The sequence below is a fragment of the Phalaenopsis equestris genome, unplaced genomic scaffold (genome assembly GCF_001263595.1).
Source record: "Phalaenopsis equestris unplaced genomic scaffold, ASM126359v1 Scaffold000002, whole genome shotgun sequence".
Lineage (NCBI taxonomy): Eukaryota > Viridiplantae > Streptophyta > Magnoliopsida > Asparagales > Orchidaceae > Phalaenopsis > Phalaenopsis equestris.
Window position 1 is genome coordinate 74,086,983 of NW_018164444.1, and position 17,120 is coordinate 74,104,102.

The 17,120-nt window shown below is 32.0% G+C and overlaps 1 protein-coding gene across 5 annotated transcripts in view; it reads left to right on the top strand.

Moving 5' to 3' along the window:
• LOC110039371 (protein trichome birefringence-like 2) overlaps nt 1-17,120 on the top strand; it is a 47,590-nt gene that overhangs the window by 30,032 nt on the left and 438 nt on the right. For 2 of the 5 annotated variants that reach the window (XR_002295513.1, XR_002295511.1), the window contains exons 5-6: nt 568-923; nt 3,938-3,995. Coding sequence is in view for 2 of the 5 variants with exons in the window: in XM_020744405.1 (XP_020600064.1) it covers nt 568-910 (343 nt within the window). In the remaining 3 variants the exon portion in view is untranslated. The other 3 variants (XM_020744405.1, XM_020744406.1, XR_002295512.1) reach the window with 2 other exon arrangements.

The window sequence follows — 17,120 nt, forward strand, 5'->3', positions numbered from 1 at the left end:
GTCAAAAACGCGTCGAAATTCAAATTTTACAAAATTTCGACCCGCGATCGATCGTCCCAAATGGTTTACTTGAGCATTCAACAGGCAACAATGCAAACAATGCGAATTGCGGCGAACTAGACCTCACGAAAAATTGAGGTCAACACATGAAAGAAGGAAAGATCCCTTCACAAATTAATTATTTCTTCACATATTTATCTTATTTAAATCGATTGTTCAGTAGGTGGTTAGTTGCTTGGCATTTGTATCTGGTATTTTTGTGTTGTTCTTTTTTATCCTAGGATTAGTAGAATCATATTTTCATGGTAAATGTTTTTCTATTTAATTTATAGAATAACCAAATCTTATGCATAGATATGTTTGGTTTCATTGATCGCCATAAAATTTGCTATCTTATGATGGTGCGCCTGAGTCTTAAATTTGCTGCTTAAATTTCGATGTTATTTTGCTTCCAAAGCCCTTTTACACTTGCAGAGTTCCTTACCCTTGTAACTTGAAAATTTGCTTTTAGCTAATCAAAATTCTCTAATTCTAACCTAATTGTTCCCTCTTCTTATTTGGTGATAGAGGTGGGCAGTGGAACTCTGGTGGTCGGTGCCACAAGGAAATTGAGCCAATTTACAATGAAACTTTCTTAAAAAAATACCCCAAAAAAATGATTTCTTTAGAGGGGGTACTCCAAAAAATGAGAACACCAGTGCTCTACCTTAACGTTAGTAGACTCACAGACTATAGAAAGGATGGCCACCCCTCTATCTATAGAAAGAAGTACAACTCAGAAGAAGAGCTTATTGCAGCTGAGAAAATCCAGGATTGCAGCCATTGGTGCTTGCCTGGGGTTCCTGACACCTGGAATGAGCTTCTTTATGCTTCCTTATTGATGGAAGGCAAAGGATCATGGAGGCAATGACACTTTGCAGCAGGTATATCTTTTGTTTCGTTGTGCTTTTTGATATAAGATCAATGGAAGATATGATAAACAATTAAGCATCAATAAAATGATAGAGAGTTAATATCCCACAACGAGCATGACCACTATTTCATTTAGTTCATTCTCTTACAAAAGCTGGAAACTTCAGAAACAGCTTCACAATATGAAGCTGGTTATTGGTACCAGTAACCACACATTTTAAAACAAAACCTTGACAAGTAAGAGATGGAACAATTATTACTTTATTGTGAAAACTACAAAAAGATAGTTAAAGCAAGCCCCTACATGGGGCTTACCATCGCCGTTTTGTGACTTGCCGGTCTGCCATGCCTTTGGCTGGAAGCTTTTGCCATGTTTGGCAAGCCTAGCAGCTGCAGCATGAACAGAACACAACACAGGAGAGCCTGGAGGGGTGGGAAATACTCTCTAGATTTCTATCAACCCTCCAGATCCCTCCATAGCACTTTCCACCCCTTAAGATCCATGCTTGGATTCCTGCCAGAGATCTTCGGTTGGTATCAGTGTCATGATTGAAATGAATCCTGCGGTAGATTGCAGCAAGTGTTATGTGAGGAGATGTGTGTTATGTGCAAACTGCTGAAGTGTTGGGATTCAGAATGTTTGGCTATTATAAATAATAGGGAAATTTACATAAGTAGCACACAATTCTTATGTATTTAGATATCACTCCTAATCTTTCATTTTTACATTTAGCATTTTGGTGTCTTAAACCTATGCATGAAAAGTTGTATTTCACTTTTAGAAGTGGTTGTAGTTCTAGTTTTGATATGATATTAAAGATTTGAGTGTTATTTGTGTAAATATGATTGTTTAGGTGTGAGATATGTCAATACATAAGATTTGTATATGTATCTAAATGTCCCATAATAATAATAAGGTTGGGTAGTGGGGGCTGTGTAGCTTTTAGGTAAAACAAGGAGACACTCTTCATTAGTGCCCTAGCTTTTGGCTGATTCATCATCATTATTAACCTTACATTTAACTTTATGAATTCTTATTTTATATTCATTTCTGTTGAATGCTGCATGAGGTATGATAGATCTACTTAAAATGATTTCACTCACAAAATCCAAATTATTTTTGTTTTATGTTTTCATTCCCATTTCCTTAATACTAATTTTATCTTTTTATCGTACGCCTCAAAACAAAACTCTTTTGGTTGCTTGTAAATAGGGACTGTGAATGATATTCTATATTAGGCTCGTGTTCGAAATAACTCGTGAATCATCTATATTCATATTCGAGTCGATTTAAGCTTGATTGTTCAAATAAACTAATTTTAGACTCATTTAATTATTTCACCAGTTCGATTAAAAACAAAACTCATGTAATTCTTTATCGTCAAATGTACAACTTTTGATGCCGTGCATCACAATAATTTGCATTTTTCAGACTTTTATACTTCTAAACTTCAATAATAACTTTCATTTTACGGGTGTGGGACCAAAAGCCAGGCATGGGGGCTAAATTTTTCGAAAAATTATTGCATCAGGAGCCCTGATACAGTTTTGCATCATAACTCCAATTAGGGTCTGCCACGTGCACAGACAGACTCGCCCATTTATTAAATTAAATTTTTTTTATTAAAGCGGAGTCTGCCTGTACAAGTGATAGACCCTAATTGGAGTCTTGATGCAAAACTGCATCAGTATTGCATCAGGAGCCCTGATACAGTTTTGCATCATAACTCCAATTAGGGTCTGCCACGTGCATAGACAGACTCGCCCATTTATTAAATTAAATTTTTTTATTAAGGCAAAGTCTGCCTGTACAAGTGACAGACCCTAATTGGAGTCTTGATGCAAAATTGCATCAGGACTCCTGATGCAATAATTTTTATGATTTTTTTTCAGTAGCACGGGAAGAATTTTAAGGTATTTTGTACGTGCATGCCATACCACCCATTTCTTATTTATATATTTTTAAAATATCTATTGTAGAAGCTGTAGGTGGCCCAGACATAGATTTTTAGGAGAATTTACATGCATAATACCCAAATCCTTTATATTTACATTTGTAACACCTGAAACCTAAAATTAGGTTCGGGAGGGCTTTTAGAAACTTTTATATACATACCCGCCAAATTTCATGTATTTACACATATATAACACTTAAAATTATATTTTTTATAATTGTATCACCCAAATAATTTATTATAAAATTTTGCATTTTTTAAATAAAGTATAAAAATTAATATTAATAAATATTACTTTGTAATTATTTTGAGCTAGAATGAGCCGAACAAGAATGAACTAATCTTTCTTTATGTTATGTTCATTTATAAATAGAGTTAAAAAAATTGTTCACGCTTGGCTTGTGTGTTCAATGAACGAATCGAACAGGGGCTACTTAACAACAAACTATTTTGACAACTCTACTTATAAACATAGTTTTGAAATGATAATTCCATCTTCTTATGTTTTTCTTTTGAAATCTAAATCTTTACATTTGAGAGTGTTTTAATAGTTGTGAAAGTAAGAAGGGGCATTTACATACACACCATCCAATTCCTATGTATTTACCTATCTAACACCTGAACATTACTTTTTACACTTAAACCACGCAATTCTTTTATAACACATAAAAATGTTTCAAAAGTGAAATTCACATTTTTCATGCATAGACAAGGTGGAGTGCATATAAAAATTGAAGTTTAGATGTTGAAAATGTAAATACATAAGGAATTCTGTGGTATTTATGTAAATCTTCCAAGTAAAACAACAATGTTGATTTTACCCCTATGCCTGGACAAAAAATGTAACTAGCAAGTTTCTTTACTTTCCCAGATTTGTTCTCTCACATTTATTAATGAACTGGGCCAATGATCTTAGTCCATTGTTGATATCTCTCTTCTTCAATAGATGTTACTCCTATCATCTCTTCAATATAAATATTTCGCAACTTATTATTCCTAACATCAGTAACCTTGAATCAACGATTTTATTATTACCCCCACTAATTTTTTTTTAATTATTTTATTTCCAGTGATTGCAGTTCACAAATAGAGCTACACCACCCCCACCTCTACTGACATGATTGTGCGGTATTCCTTAACTCCTAACCTCCTATAATTGCATCTTCTTTTAATTACTATCCCCCCCGCTTTATTTTTTGGTTCCACTTCAGAGGCTTCAACTTTTAGATATGCTTGCTAGCTCCATTCATGGTTTGTTAATATTTTCTTTTCTGTATAGTGGTCTTCGCTTTAGTGCACTCTTATGTGGATTTCATGCTCGAAAGAACCTCATTCTATTGGGATTGTTTCCTTTTGTAAATGGAGTTCCTTTTTCATCACTTTCTACTGCATCAAAACAAAGCCACTATAGGTTTCGTGCTTATCTAGAACTTTTCATTTTCTATGGGCCCGCTTGGGATCATTTTTTTATTGTTGATTTTGTTTTTTATATCACATTGGGTGTTTTGATGTTTGATTGATAGTATCGTTTGTAATTATTTATGGGTAGATTTGCATGCATGCCACTCAATTCCTATGTATTTATAAATCTAACAGCTAAACTTAAATTTTCACATGTATGCCGGCTTACCTATGCAGGAGAATGTGTATTTCACCTTTTAGAAGTTAGAGTGATTTGTGATATGAAGTATTGGAGTGTTATAAATGCAAATAATAAAGTTGAGGTGTTAAATATGCAAATACATAGAAATGGAGTGGTATGTATGTTAACGCCCCTTATTAAATTTGGATTTTGCTGAGGTTTTGGGGCCTATCATGTCAGTATATTTTGAGATCATTTTTTTGATTTGTTTTGCATGTATGATCTCATATTGTGAGCATTTTTAACTGAAGTAGGCTATTTAAGACTCTATTTTTAACAAAAAATGTGTGGATTGTTATGCGGGGAGAAATCGAAGAGAGCAAAATTATTATATGCTCTTTTTTATTCTGTCTGTTTTTATCTCTATTATTGACCGTTCTATCTCTTTATTTTATGTCATTTGACGTCCATGCAAAAGCTACCTACTATTTTTTTCTGGCTACTTCATGATTCATCTTTAGGTATTATTATGTGCCAAAAAGTTTCTTGCGGTAGAGTGATAATACGTTGTTTTAATATTGCACGAAGATTCAACAAAGATAAAAAAAAGTAATAGGAGACACCATGATTTCTTAGGTGAAAAACTCATATAAAGGAAAAAATCACGGGGTCTAGCCTAGTTATAGTAATCTATTATAAGAATGTAAGTATATAGTTCTACTCGTCTCTTGATTGAAAAGATGAAATTACAATGTTGCTAATCACAAATATATAATAGTCATTCAGGTTTAATAGATGTAATTGAGCTAAAACAAATTTAGTTTTTGGTGATAATGGCAATAGCATACCGTAAAAGCGATAATTGATTGCTATAAAGACAGTGATTTGTTACAATGACTGGAGTTGGTGGTTGCGATAACATTAGTTGTTCACAGAAGTCATAGTTAAAAGACATAACAGTAGTAGTTGATTACAAATGTCATAGTTGGTGTCTGTAATAGTGTCAGTTGGCCGCATAAGACGTAATTGGAGCTGGAGAAGTAGTTGACCACATGGATTATAGTTGGTGACATAGGTGTAGTCAGGGGCAGATCATAGATGTTGACTCCAACAATATTAGTTGGCCACGAAAGCCATAATTGGTGATTACAATAATATCAGTTAGTCATGAATGTCATAGTTGGAAGATGCTTCCGCAATTAGTTGCACAGACTGTGGTTGGTTGTTGTAGTAACAGTTAACCACATAAGTCGTGGTTGATAGCTGCAGTATCAATTATCTACATAGTTCATACTTGACAACATACACTATAGTTGGAAGCTGCATTAGCATCAGTTAACCATAAAGGCCGTAGTGAAAAAAAACTACAGTAGTAATTTGTCAGTTGGTGGCTAATCCCTCCTCTCAGGTTTGTTATTTTATGCTAGAGACACCACTTATTTGTATACAACGTATAAAAAATTTGAGGTGGCTGAAGAAAGTCGTATTCCAAATACGGCGATTGTAAGCAATTGTCGTCGAGAGTTATCGTAGGATCTTAAATACGACGTTATTCGTTACACAGTATTTGGGATACTTCGTAAGCAAATAAAGTTCGCCAACAACGACAAGCAAGGGGCGGCCAACAATGCTCGATGGCAGCCGACAGACAGTTCGATAGTTATTGGCGGCTACAAATGCCAAAAGTTATCGCCGGGTCTTCAACCCAAAAAAACATTGGAATTCGACTCATTTTCATTCTCCCTCACGTGGAGAGGAGGTCTATTTATAGCCTCTAGGGGAGGGCTTTTTTGGTCATTCAACAAATAACTTCTATAATCACTCTATCGAATGACCCAAGTTGAGACTCCTTGATCATATGATGTTTTTATTGATTTGAGGACCTTCATAACATCAACATCAAATAATATTTGGCTCGTTGCATTTCTCTCGTCGAGACGTTTGATTTGTCTCTAAATATATTAAATTTGGAGTTTATTTAACCTTCCACTTGAGTACTCAAAGCCTCCATATATGATTTAGTGGCTTGATCCGGGCTTGATTGATCTTGAATTGGACAAATTCTGGTATCATTGGATTCATCTTATCGAAACAATTAGTTTGACTATAAACACACTCAAATCAGAGCTATGGATGATTTTTATTTTGAATTTGAATATTTTTTTAAAAAAATTGTCTTAAGCTTCATGTCAAATAATAAAATTTGTTGTTGTCACATCAGGTATAATTGATAGGTTTTGTTAGGATTTGAGTAAAGGAAAGTAAATCATACATAAGGGCCTGTTTGGGACTTTTTTTTTAAAGAAAATTTATTTATTTAGTATTTTTTCTAAAAAAAACAATCACTTTAAAAAATAAATTAAGTTATTTTTAAAATGCTAAAAATTAAGTTTTAAAATTTGAGTATTTTAAAATAATTATCACAATTAATCATCATCAACATCATCATTGGCTAATGCCATCATCATTGCCTTGCTGCTGCTCTTGCTTGGCAAGACTTGCTATGCAAAGATTTTGGCCACCAGTGCATAATCAAATTATGTGATATTTAATAAAAAAAATAAGATTATGTATTTCTATGTAAAAAATGTGGTTTATTTCATGGCAAAACATGTATAAAATAAATAAAGATAAATGATTGGAAAAAAAATACAATAAAAGTCATTTCAAATGGCTTTTATCTGATTTATGTGCTGACAAGGAATAAAATGGCATTTATTTGAGATTTTTAACTCCAATTTTAATTTCTTTTAATTAAAATTATTAATTTCATAATATTTTTTTAATTAAGAGTTTGTTTGAATATTTGAGTGTTATATAATTAAGAAAAAGAAATATAATAAACATTTTTTTATTTATTTTACATTTACATTATCGTTTTAAATAAAAATAAGTGTGGCGGTGACATCGTCCAAAATGCATAGGTACGACTGATGATATTTTAGTAGTATTGATGACATTTTGTGCTATAATATCAAAAATACTATCAGAAATCATCAAATTAAGATATATCTGTGCCTATCTCATCCGGGCGTAATAATTTTTCTAAGAGACGACAAAATTTTCAGAAAGGGAAAAAAATAATAATGCAATTATTTTCTTTTTTCATTTTGAATTAAAATAAAAAGAAATAGAATAAAATTATAGGTTGCTTAAATGCAATCATCATATTCTGCAATTGTTAATGACTACTTCATAGTTGATGTTATTAAATTATATGCACCAAAACTGTCAACATGAGTCTTAGAGCGATCAAACGGTCAAGGAAGATGACCGAACAATCGAAGCGTCTGATTGAATGAGCTTGATCTGAGCTGGCCATTCAATGATCGACCGCTCGATCAAGTCAACTGACATGAAATATCGGTGGGTCCAATCGGCGAACCATGCTTACGGTCCTAACTACCTAAACTCCTTGTAAGGACTTCTGGTTGCAACAAGTCGGGAGAAAAGTTCCTTTATTCATCCTTTGGGCCCCTATTTATGGGTATTTATTTGTACAATTATAGAAAGGAGATAATGGTTATGAAAATCGCCTTTAATGCAGTAATTTAATATTAAAATTAAGCTAAATTTTAGATATAATACAACGACTATTAATTGGTCGACATGTTTGAGTTCGGTCGACTAGTAGCCGCTTGATGATTTCTCCTGTCGAGGTAAAGCCGATCGGCCAACTGGTTGCGAGTGGACGTCCTTGCAAGGAGTTTAGGTAGTTGGGACCGTAAGTGTGGTCTGCCGATTGGATCCGCTGACATTGCATATTAGCCGACTTGATTGAGTAGCCGGTCGTCGGATGGCTTGTTCAGATCACACTTAATTGGTCGACGTGTTAACAAGCACAATTTAGATATAATACAATGACTATTAATTGGTTGACGTGTTTGGGTTCAATCGCTCGGTCGCCGCGTAACGATTGCTCTTGCAGATGTAAAGCTAGTTTGTCAACTGATTGCGACCGGACTTCCTTGCAAGAAGTTTAGGTAGTTGTGACTGTAAGCTTGGTTTGCTGATTGGATCCACCGACAATGCATGTTAGCCGACTTGATCGAGCGGTCGGTCGCCAGATACCTGCTTCAGATCATGCTCCTTTAGTTAGACATTTAGATTGTTTGGTTTTCATCCTTGACTGTATGATCACTCGACAAATTTTTGAATAATTAGATACACAAACCAACCGAAACACTATTTACAAATTAACCACTCAGGTGATTTTTTTGAACTAGATGTATTTGCGCGTGCCACGATCAAACTATTGAGCGTTTGATAAAAGTGAAAAATATGGGTTGGGGTTCTACCATGAATTTTGATATTTGAGCGAGTATTTGAAAAATGAATGAAACATAGTGGTTGATTTGTAAATAGTAAATTTTAGGTGAATTTTTATTGTTCAGTTAATTTTGTTCCAATTACTTTTTTTATAATATTCTTGCCTCTAAAAAATCTTTTTTAATAGAGAAAATTGTCATAAAATCATATATTTATAATATACATTTCCAATTTTTATTTTTTTTAATCGATTTTTAGTAGTTTTAATTTGGATAAAATTTTAACTTATTAAAAATAAATTTAGTATATTCAAATAAATTATCTGATTTCTTTATGTTTGACTTTGTCAAATTGTAGAGTACTTTTGATTCTATTTTAGACATTTATTTTTTTTTTCATTTTTTTATTAGCATTATGAGTGGAAAAACAAAAGCTTTTGATATGGGATCAATCTTTTTTAAGAAATTTATACATCTTTGTATAACGAATTTTCTAGAAAGATATAGTGTCCATTTTGCGAATTATTTTCACCAATATGTTTTAGATATAGTTTTCTATTTAATTGAACATTTTTTCATAAATTTTTGAGTCCTATATTTAAAGATATAATTTTTTTTATAAATATTGCAATTGAATATAAAAAAAAAATTGATAGTAATTATATTTATGTCCTTCATTATTGTTTATATATATATATATATATCTATCTGTGCGCGCGCGCCGCGTGCCTGGGCCTATAGGTTGGCATCCAAATTATAAAGTAGTATTTTAAAAAAATCTAAATATATAAAGTAGTATTTTTAAAAAATCTAATTGACTACAAGGCTATAAAGATTTATAATCAATTAAAATATTGATAAAGAAAATAGAATAAAAATTATTAAATTAGATTCAAATGATGTTTTAATATAAACAATAATTTTTAAATTTTGCCTCAATCCTAAACATCTTATGGCTATGTGATCAGGGTTGCCAAAACGACTCTTTGTTCGTGAACAGCTTGTGTTCGGCTCGTTAAGCAAATGAGTCAAACACGAACACATTTTTTGAGCTCGAAATATAAACGAGCCGAACACGAGTTGAGCATAAAAGAAATTTATATCAAACTTTCAAAATATTAACACATTATTTCCATCTTTTGAAACTCTTTTGCTTAGAATTACAATCTGAATGGGTGAATCAAGTTTCAAACATGTTAGCTGTGAACCATTATAATGCTATTACATTAAATAATGGCTGAGAACCTACAAATGATTTAAATTAACTTGTGAATAACTTCTTAGGCTAGGCAAGGGCAATTCCAACTTTTCATCCTACAAATAAGCACACCACAATGATATTATTATCATGCAATAACATGGAATATATATAATAGTACAGTTTCCAAACATAATTTGGAGCAATGTGGTTAGACGACCACACAACATGTGAATTCAAATGCAACTATTCTAATTGGCATGGATATATGCTCACAAGCATCATTAATAATATACGATAATTAATTCATTATCTCTTCTACCATGCATAAGCTATGTGATGATGTGTGGTTTGCTTGGTCATTCATTAAAAAGAAAGGAAGATGGACTGATTATACTTTGATAGACAATGTATAACTATAATCATCAAGCCATTGTATTAGATGATTTTTCAAGATTCCATATGGAATTAAATATTTTGGAATATTTCATGGTTGTCATGACATCTTGTCTTCCCATTGTGATTTTTTCCCATTAAAATTTTTTCCCATTAAAATTCTAACCATTAAAATTCTAATTTTTTTTTTTTTTGGAATCAAAACAACAAAAAATCTAGCATATGTTATTTATTTATTTAAAAATATCAAGATTTTTTAGCCTCATAAAAAATTATGAATATTTATTTGTATGTATTTTTCCTTAAATTTAGATGTATTATGAAAAAGTTATAATTTTCCCCTTTGATTTATTTACTTAGAAAACAATTTTTTTCTATTTGTTAGGGGTTAATTTATGTATTGTCCTATTGCTTATAAATTATCCCATGACTTCCTTATGAGTATCTTGATAAAATAAATATATATGTGAATAATATAAAGTGGTGAATGAGAAATTTATGTGGACAACAAAGGAAGAAAAACTTTACTATTTTCATTCATACTTAAAATGACAAGGTTAAAGACATATTCATACTTATAAAAAGATCGTTCTAGAAACCTTTCATGTACTAGCATAATCTAGAAAAGTCTACAAACAAAGTTCTCTTGATTCTAGTAAATGTGAAATGCAAAAAGACACTTTAGTAAATACATTCTTCTAGATATTTCTAATATTTAATAACTATATTTTAATTCCAAACACTCCCCATTATAACAAAATTTTCATTGAGTACCCCATGAAGTGTCTTCAATTTTATGAATCATTCTATGGCTAACAGTTTGTTCAGAATATATGGAACTTAATCTTCAGTTCCCATATACTCCACTTGAACTTATAGATCCTTGATTTGTCCTCCTATATAATGAAAATAAATATTGATATATTTGCTTATTTTTTTATGAACATAATTTTTTAATAATGCTATTGCTAATTTGTTATCAACATAGATTTTTGTAGCTTTATATTCAAACAATACAATTTCTTTTAGAAGCTTCCTTAGCCATACTGCATGACACATAGGATGTTGTTGCAATTTTTTTTTTTTACTTCAAATGTGGAGAGAACAACAATCGATTTTTTTATAATGCTATTGTTCATTTAATCTCACATCCTTCACTCATATTTTTTTCTATCATCTTGGTCTCCAACCTATTCACTATTCAAATTTCCAATATAAAAATATAATAGTCTATGAGTTAGTTTACCTTTAATATTATGAAGGATCCTTGATTTGCCTTTAATGCATTATAGGTTTTGTATGGGGCAGTTGCAACTATTTGAAGAAACAACAGTGAAGCTGCTAAAGAAAAAAACTATTGTTCAAAAAACTGCAGAGACTAATGCAAATTTCTATTTGAAAAAGTCAGATCGCAGTTTTTTAGTAACCACCACAGGTAGCCAGGTCTGATAAGAAAACATAGCTTTCAGCTGTAGGTTTTTTGAGAACGAGGATAAAATGTTGTTTTACCAAACAGAAAAAACTGCTGCACAACATTACACCGCCACCGCACCGCTGCCCCAAATGTACCTTTAGCGTAATTCCAACTCGACAAAGAATGTATGGTCTTGTGCATGTTAGATACCTCAGGCTTCCAATTAAACTTTTGAACATAATTAAATCTATTAACTTCCCATCTTCTTTCTTTGATATTTTGATACCATATTCCACTGACGTGTTTATTGAATTGCAATTCTTCATATTAAATTTATTAAGAACTTCCTCTGCATATGTTTCTTGTTTGATGAATATGTCTTCTTTATTTTGCTTTACCTCAATTCCAAGAAAGAATGACATAAGCCCAAGATCCACCATCTCAAATTCTTTCACCATAGTTTGCTTAAATTCTTTGAATAAGAGTGGATTACTCCCAATAAAAATAAGACCATCTACATATAAACAAATAAGTAATATATCTCCATTATCATCCTTCTTCACTTAGTGGGCATTCTCATAAGTATATGAATATAACTATTTTGTTTAAAATATGATTTGATTCTTGCATTCCATGCCATTGGTTCTTGTTTTAAACCATATAAATCCTTCCTTAATTTATAATTTTTTTATTATTGAGATTCTTTAATATATCCCAATGGTTGTTCGACATATACTTCTTCAATAAATACATTTAAAAAGATAGATTTTACATCAATATGAAAAATAAACCAATAATTTTGTGCATCAAGAGAAATAATTATACGAACAGTTTTCATGTAAATAAATTGAAAAAATACCTCATTATAGTCGATACATTCTTTTTGTTAATAATTGGGGGTCAAAATAACACTTTATAACTTTAAAATTCTCCCACTACATTTTCTTTATTTTGTATATTCATTTTACACCAATAGTTTTATGTTCATTTGGAAGTGTTGTGAGCTACCATGTATCATTTTTCACTATAGATTTGATTTCTTCATCTATTATGCTTCTCCATCTTTTAAATTTTGATGGCTTCTTCAAAATTTAATGTTTCATTCTTTGGAAATAAGAAAACTAAGTTAAGCACATCAGTTTCTTCGTAAAGCTCTCTTAAACTTCCTGTATTTGCTTGCCTTTGATTATCACTTAGGGTTGTTAATGAGGTATGCTTGGAGAATGTGATGAAGATTATTGCATATTTATGGTTGACGGCTCTTCATTTTGAAACCCTACAAGCACCCATGCTTCTTTTTGAGTGACTTATATGATCTAGAATACTTAAGATCAAATAGTTTATATGATTTAGAAGAATAGTCGATGAAGATGAGTTTGGAGATTATGTGGTCAAATTTCTTTTTTATTTAGGAACATGTGCATATGCAATGCCGCCAAACACATTCAATTGGGAGATATTTGGCTTCCTACCTATCGAAACTTCTTGTGGCATATCATGTAAACTTGAAGTCGGGCACCAATTGAGAATATAAACAACACATGCCACTAGCTTGGACCAAAATTTTATAGGCATATTTTTGCTTTTAATCACGCTTCACACTATATTAAGAATAACACAATTTTTTCTTTCCACTGCACCATTTTGTTAGACAGAAAAATGTGGTATTTTTTTATGCCGAATGTTATGTTATTCATAATAATCTTCAAATATTTTAGAAGTAAATTCACCGTCTCAATCTGATCGGATGGTTTTTACTGAATTAACACTTTTATTCTCCATATTTGCTTTAAATTTCTTAAGCATGATAAAAGTTTATGAATTTTCTTTCAAAAAATAGACCTAAGTTTTTCTTGAATAATCATCAATAAAGGTAAGAAAATAGCAATGCTTATCAAAGGACACTGGAGCAACATATTCACATACATCCATGTGGATTAAACGATGAGGCTTCTTTGCTCTAAAGCTTGCTTCATTTAGAAAACTTTTTGTTTAGGGCCGTTTGGGGCAGCTTATTAACTGCGGTGGCTGTATGAAAATGCCCTATATGCGTTTGAAAAAGGCGTTCGGTGCTGCAATTTTGTGTCTTCTTCGCGCGTTAGGTGAAAAATTCCTCCGTGCCCCTCTCTGCTCCCGTCGCCCTCGCCTCGACCTCGCCTCACCCTCCCCGTTCTCCTTCTCCCTCGCCGTCAACTCGCCCTCGCCTGGCCATTCATTTCGCTGCCATTTCGAGGCCCGATCTCCTTTTCCCTCGCCCTCGACTTGCCCTCGCCTCGCCTTTCATTTTGCTGCCATTTCGAGGCCCGATCTCCTTGTCCCTCGCCCTCGACTCCCTCGCCTCTCCAACGTTTCATTTCACTGTCATTTCGAGGCCCGGAGGAAGCTCTGATTCCTTCTTTCATTCTCTCGCTTCTTTTCTTCTTGATTTGTCCTCCGTTTTCGGTGCGAACCCTTGAATCGGGTTGACTTTCGTGTTGACCGAGCTCCTTGCTCTGTATCTTGGTCGGATCAGGAAAGATCAATAGATCTGCCGAGAATAGGTAAAGACTGTAGTACTTTGTGCTCTTCTCCCTTTAGATTTTTTTTTTGTTGGGATCGTTTTGTTGATCTCAATTTTTCTTGGTGATTCTGAATATTGTTTTTTTTTTAAGCTATGGTATTCAGAATTATTTAAATCTGTTGTTGAGATGGAACAAAAAACTCAATTGTAAAAATATAAGTGATATTTGCTCTTAGATTCTTTTTTAGTTTGAGCCGACTTATAAGATTTGGAACATGCTCAGTCTTTTCTTTAAAATGTTTACAATAATTAGATGAACTTTCTTTCGATCTTAAGTTGTGTTCTACGTTTTAGGCACTCTTTTGATCATGCTGTAGAATTGAGGTAACGAAATAGTGAGCAGTGTATTTTAATTTATGTAACTGATCTGTAATTGTTTGAAAATTTTGTTCTATCTTTTATTTTCTCTATACAGTTCTGTTGCAAACAGTTTAATCAAACATGTGTAGAATGTTCATTTATCAAACAACAGCTGTCAGTAAACTGTTCTGAATAAGCTGCCCCAAACAACAAACCAACTTATTTTGATAATCTGCAGATTATCAAATTATCAGAAATAATCTGCTTATCAGCAGATTATAAACAATCAACAGCTGCCCCAAACAAACCTTAAGTTGCTTTCCAAATACGCATCATTTACAAATTTGATTTGGATGATTGATATTTGACAACCTGTATATCATTCCTTTTCTTGACATATTATTTAAATCTCCAAAATTACAATGTTCAAGCCTGATATGTCAAATTCATGGAGAATCTCTTATACAAGTCTTTAAGCATTTCATTATATCATTATTTATATTGAGAATAAATAATGTATTACCTGTTATTTCTTCTTGTGCTATTAACTCATTCAAATTATTTTTAATAGTTAGCTTTTAATCCTTCAAATGAATATCAAATTATTTTTCAAGCAATTGCCCCAAACTTAAAATATTATTCTTCATATATGGGAAATAGTAAACATATAAAATAAATTGACGACTTCCATCTTTAAGAAGAATAAAGATTTTACGTTTTCCTTTCACTCAATGTTTTTGAAGGATCCCTAAATAATTTTGTCTTGTCATTGTCTCCACTCTACGAACATGCATTTATTTCCGCACATATGATCCACTTCATTTTTCAAGGCCAAGTTAGTTTTTTTCTTAATTAAGATAACACTCGGAAGCATAATGACCAACTTTCTTGCAAATATAATAACAAACATAAGATTTTTTGTACGTTTAATATCTCGGGTCTTTCTTCCCGTCTTCATTTCTTGAGATTTGTCGGATTTCATTACCTTTTTTATATCATTCACTTCCATATTCTCAACCTCTTCGAAAAACATGATCAAAAGCATGACCACGAAAACGGCCGCGACTGCGAATTTGCCCCTTGACGTTACGAGCACTTGAATTATCTTCAATTTTAAAGTCTTCATTTTCGCTCTTTAATTTAAGCTTTGATTGGAGAGTTTGTTGGATAGTATCATGCTTTTTCTTATTCTTTTTGTACATAAGCGATTAAAGATCTCATAAATTCATTGATGATCATGACTCTAAGACTGCATATCCTGCATCCGTTCGTTGTTTTAGGGTTTAGGGTTCGAGGGTTCCGTGGGGTTTTAAAGGCAGGCATGGCATCTAAAAACTTCGTGAGGCATATATGAAAAGCTTTACTTTTAGATACTGTTATTACAACATCTGAAAACTTCATTAGAAATATAAAGTAAAATTGATTTAGTGGGGTTATGTGCTACTTTACTATTTTTTAATTAAATAATAAGTTGGGATAATTGATAATTATTATGCTTCATGAGTCATATAAAGTTAAATTGATTTAGGAAGAATAAAATCTGAATTAATATTCAAAGTTAAAAATAAGATTATGCTCATTAAATTTATTTTAAAATTAGTATAATAATTAATCATGTATTTATAATATAAATAATTTTATGTTCATTAATAAGTTTTATGCTAGCTCATTAAATTTATTTTGAAAATAGTTGATTCACCCTTGAGATCACGACTGCCAACCCATGAGTGGTGCTGTTGCGCTTGAGACAAGAGGGCATTTCAAATATTTTATTCACAAAACAAAAATTTTCAAACAAATCAACTGCTTGCGAAACACCAACTTTTAAATAGCAGATTTTCCACAACAGTTTTTGAACTGAAATTTCATATAGCAACAGCAGAAATAAACACACCATAAGTCTTTAGCTTCCTCAATAGCTATTACAATGTGTTCAAATTTATCATTCATTAAACACAAAATTTTTTCAATCACTCTTAACATCTTCTAAATTTTTTTCATACCTTCGTAGTCGATTGACAACGATCAAGACTCTAATGAAATAATCCTCCAAATTTTATGTTTCCTTCATTTGTAGTGCCTTGAACTTAGATCGAAGAGTTTGAAGTCGAACCACCTTTACCTTGTCTATGCATTTATAACCGGCTTGAAGTATTTCTCATACTTGCATAGCGGTGGATGCGCTGAAAATTTTCTTAAAGCATGCCTCATATAAGGCTTGATTAATAAATAAGAGTGCTTTCTTGGCTTATTTTTTATTATTTTCTTTCAACAAATCCCTATGAGTTGTTAATAATATTCCTTCATCTTATGGCTTGACATATCCTTTTTCAACTCTCTTAAATATCTTGGTAACCAAACAATGTCTTTATTTGAAGACTCCATTTCTCATTTGTGAGACGAAACACTTGTTGATTTAAACCACTTGCCATCTTTTAACAATGTTAAACTATGATACCAATTTGATAATATATATATATATATATATATATATATATAAACTGTTTTGTGATATATAGGAGCAATCATATTCTT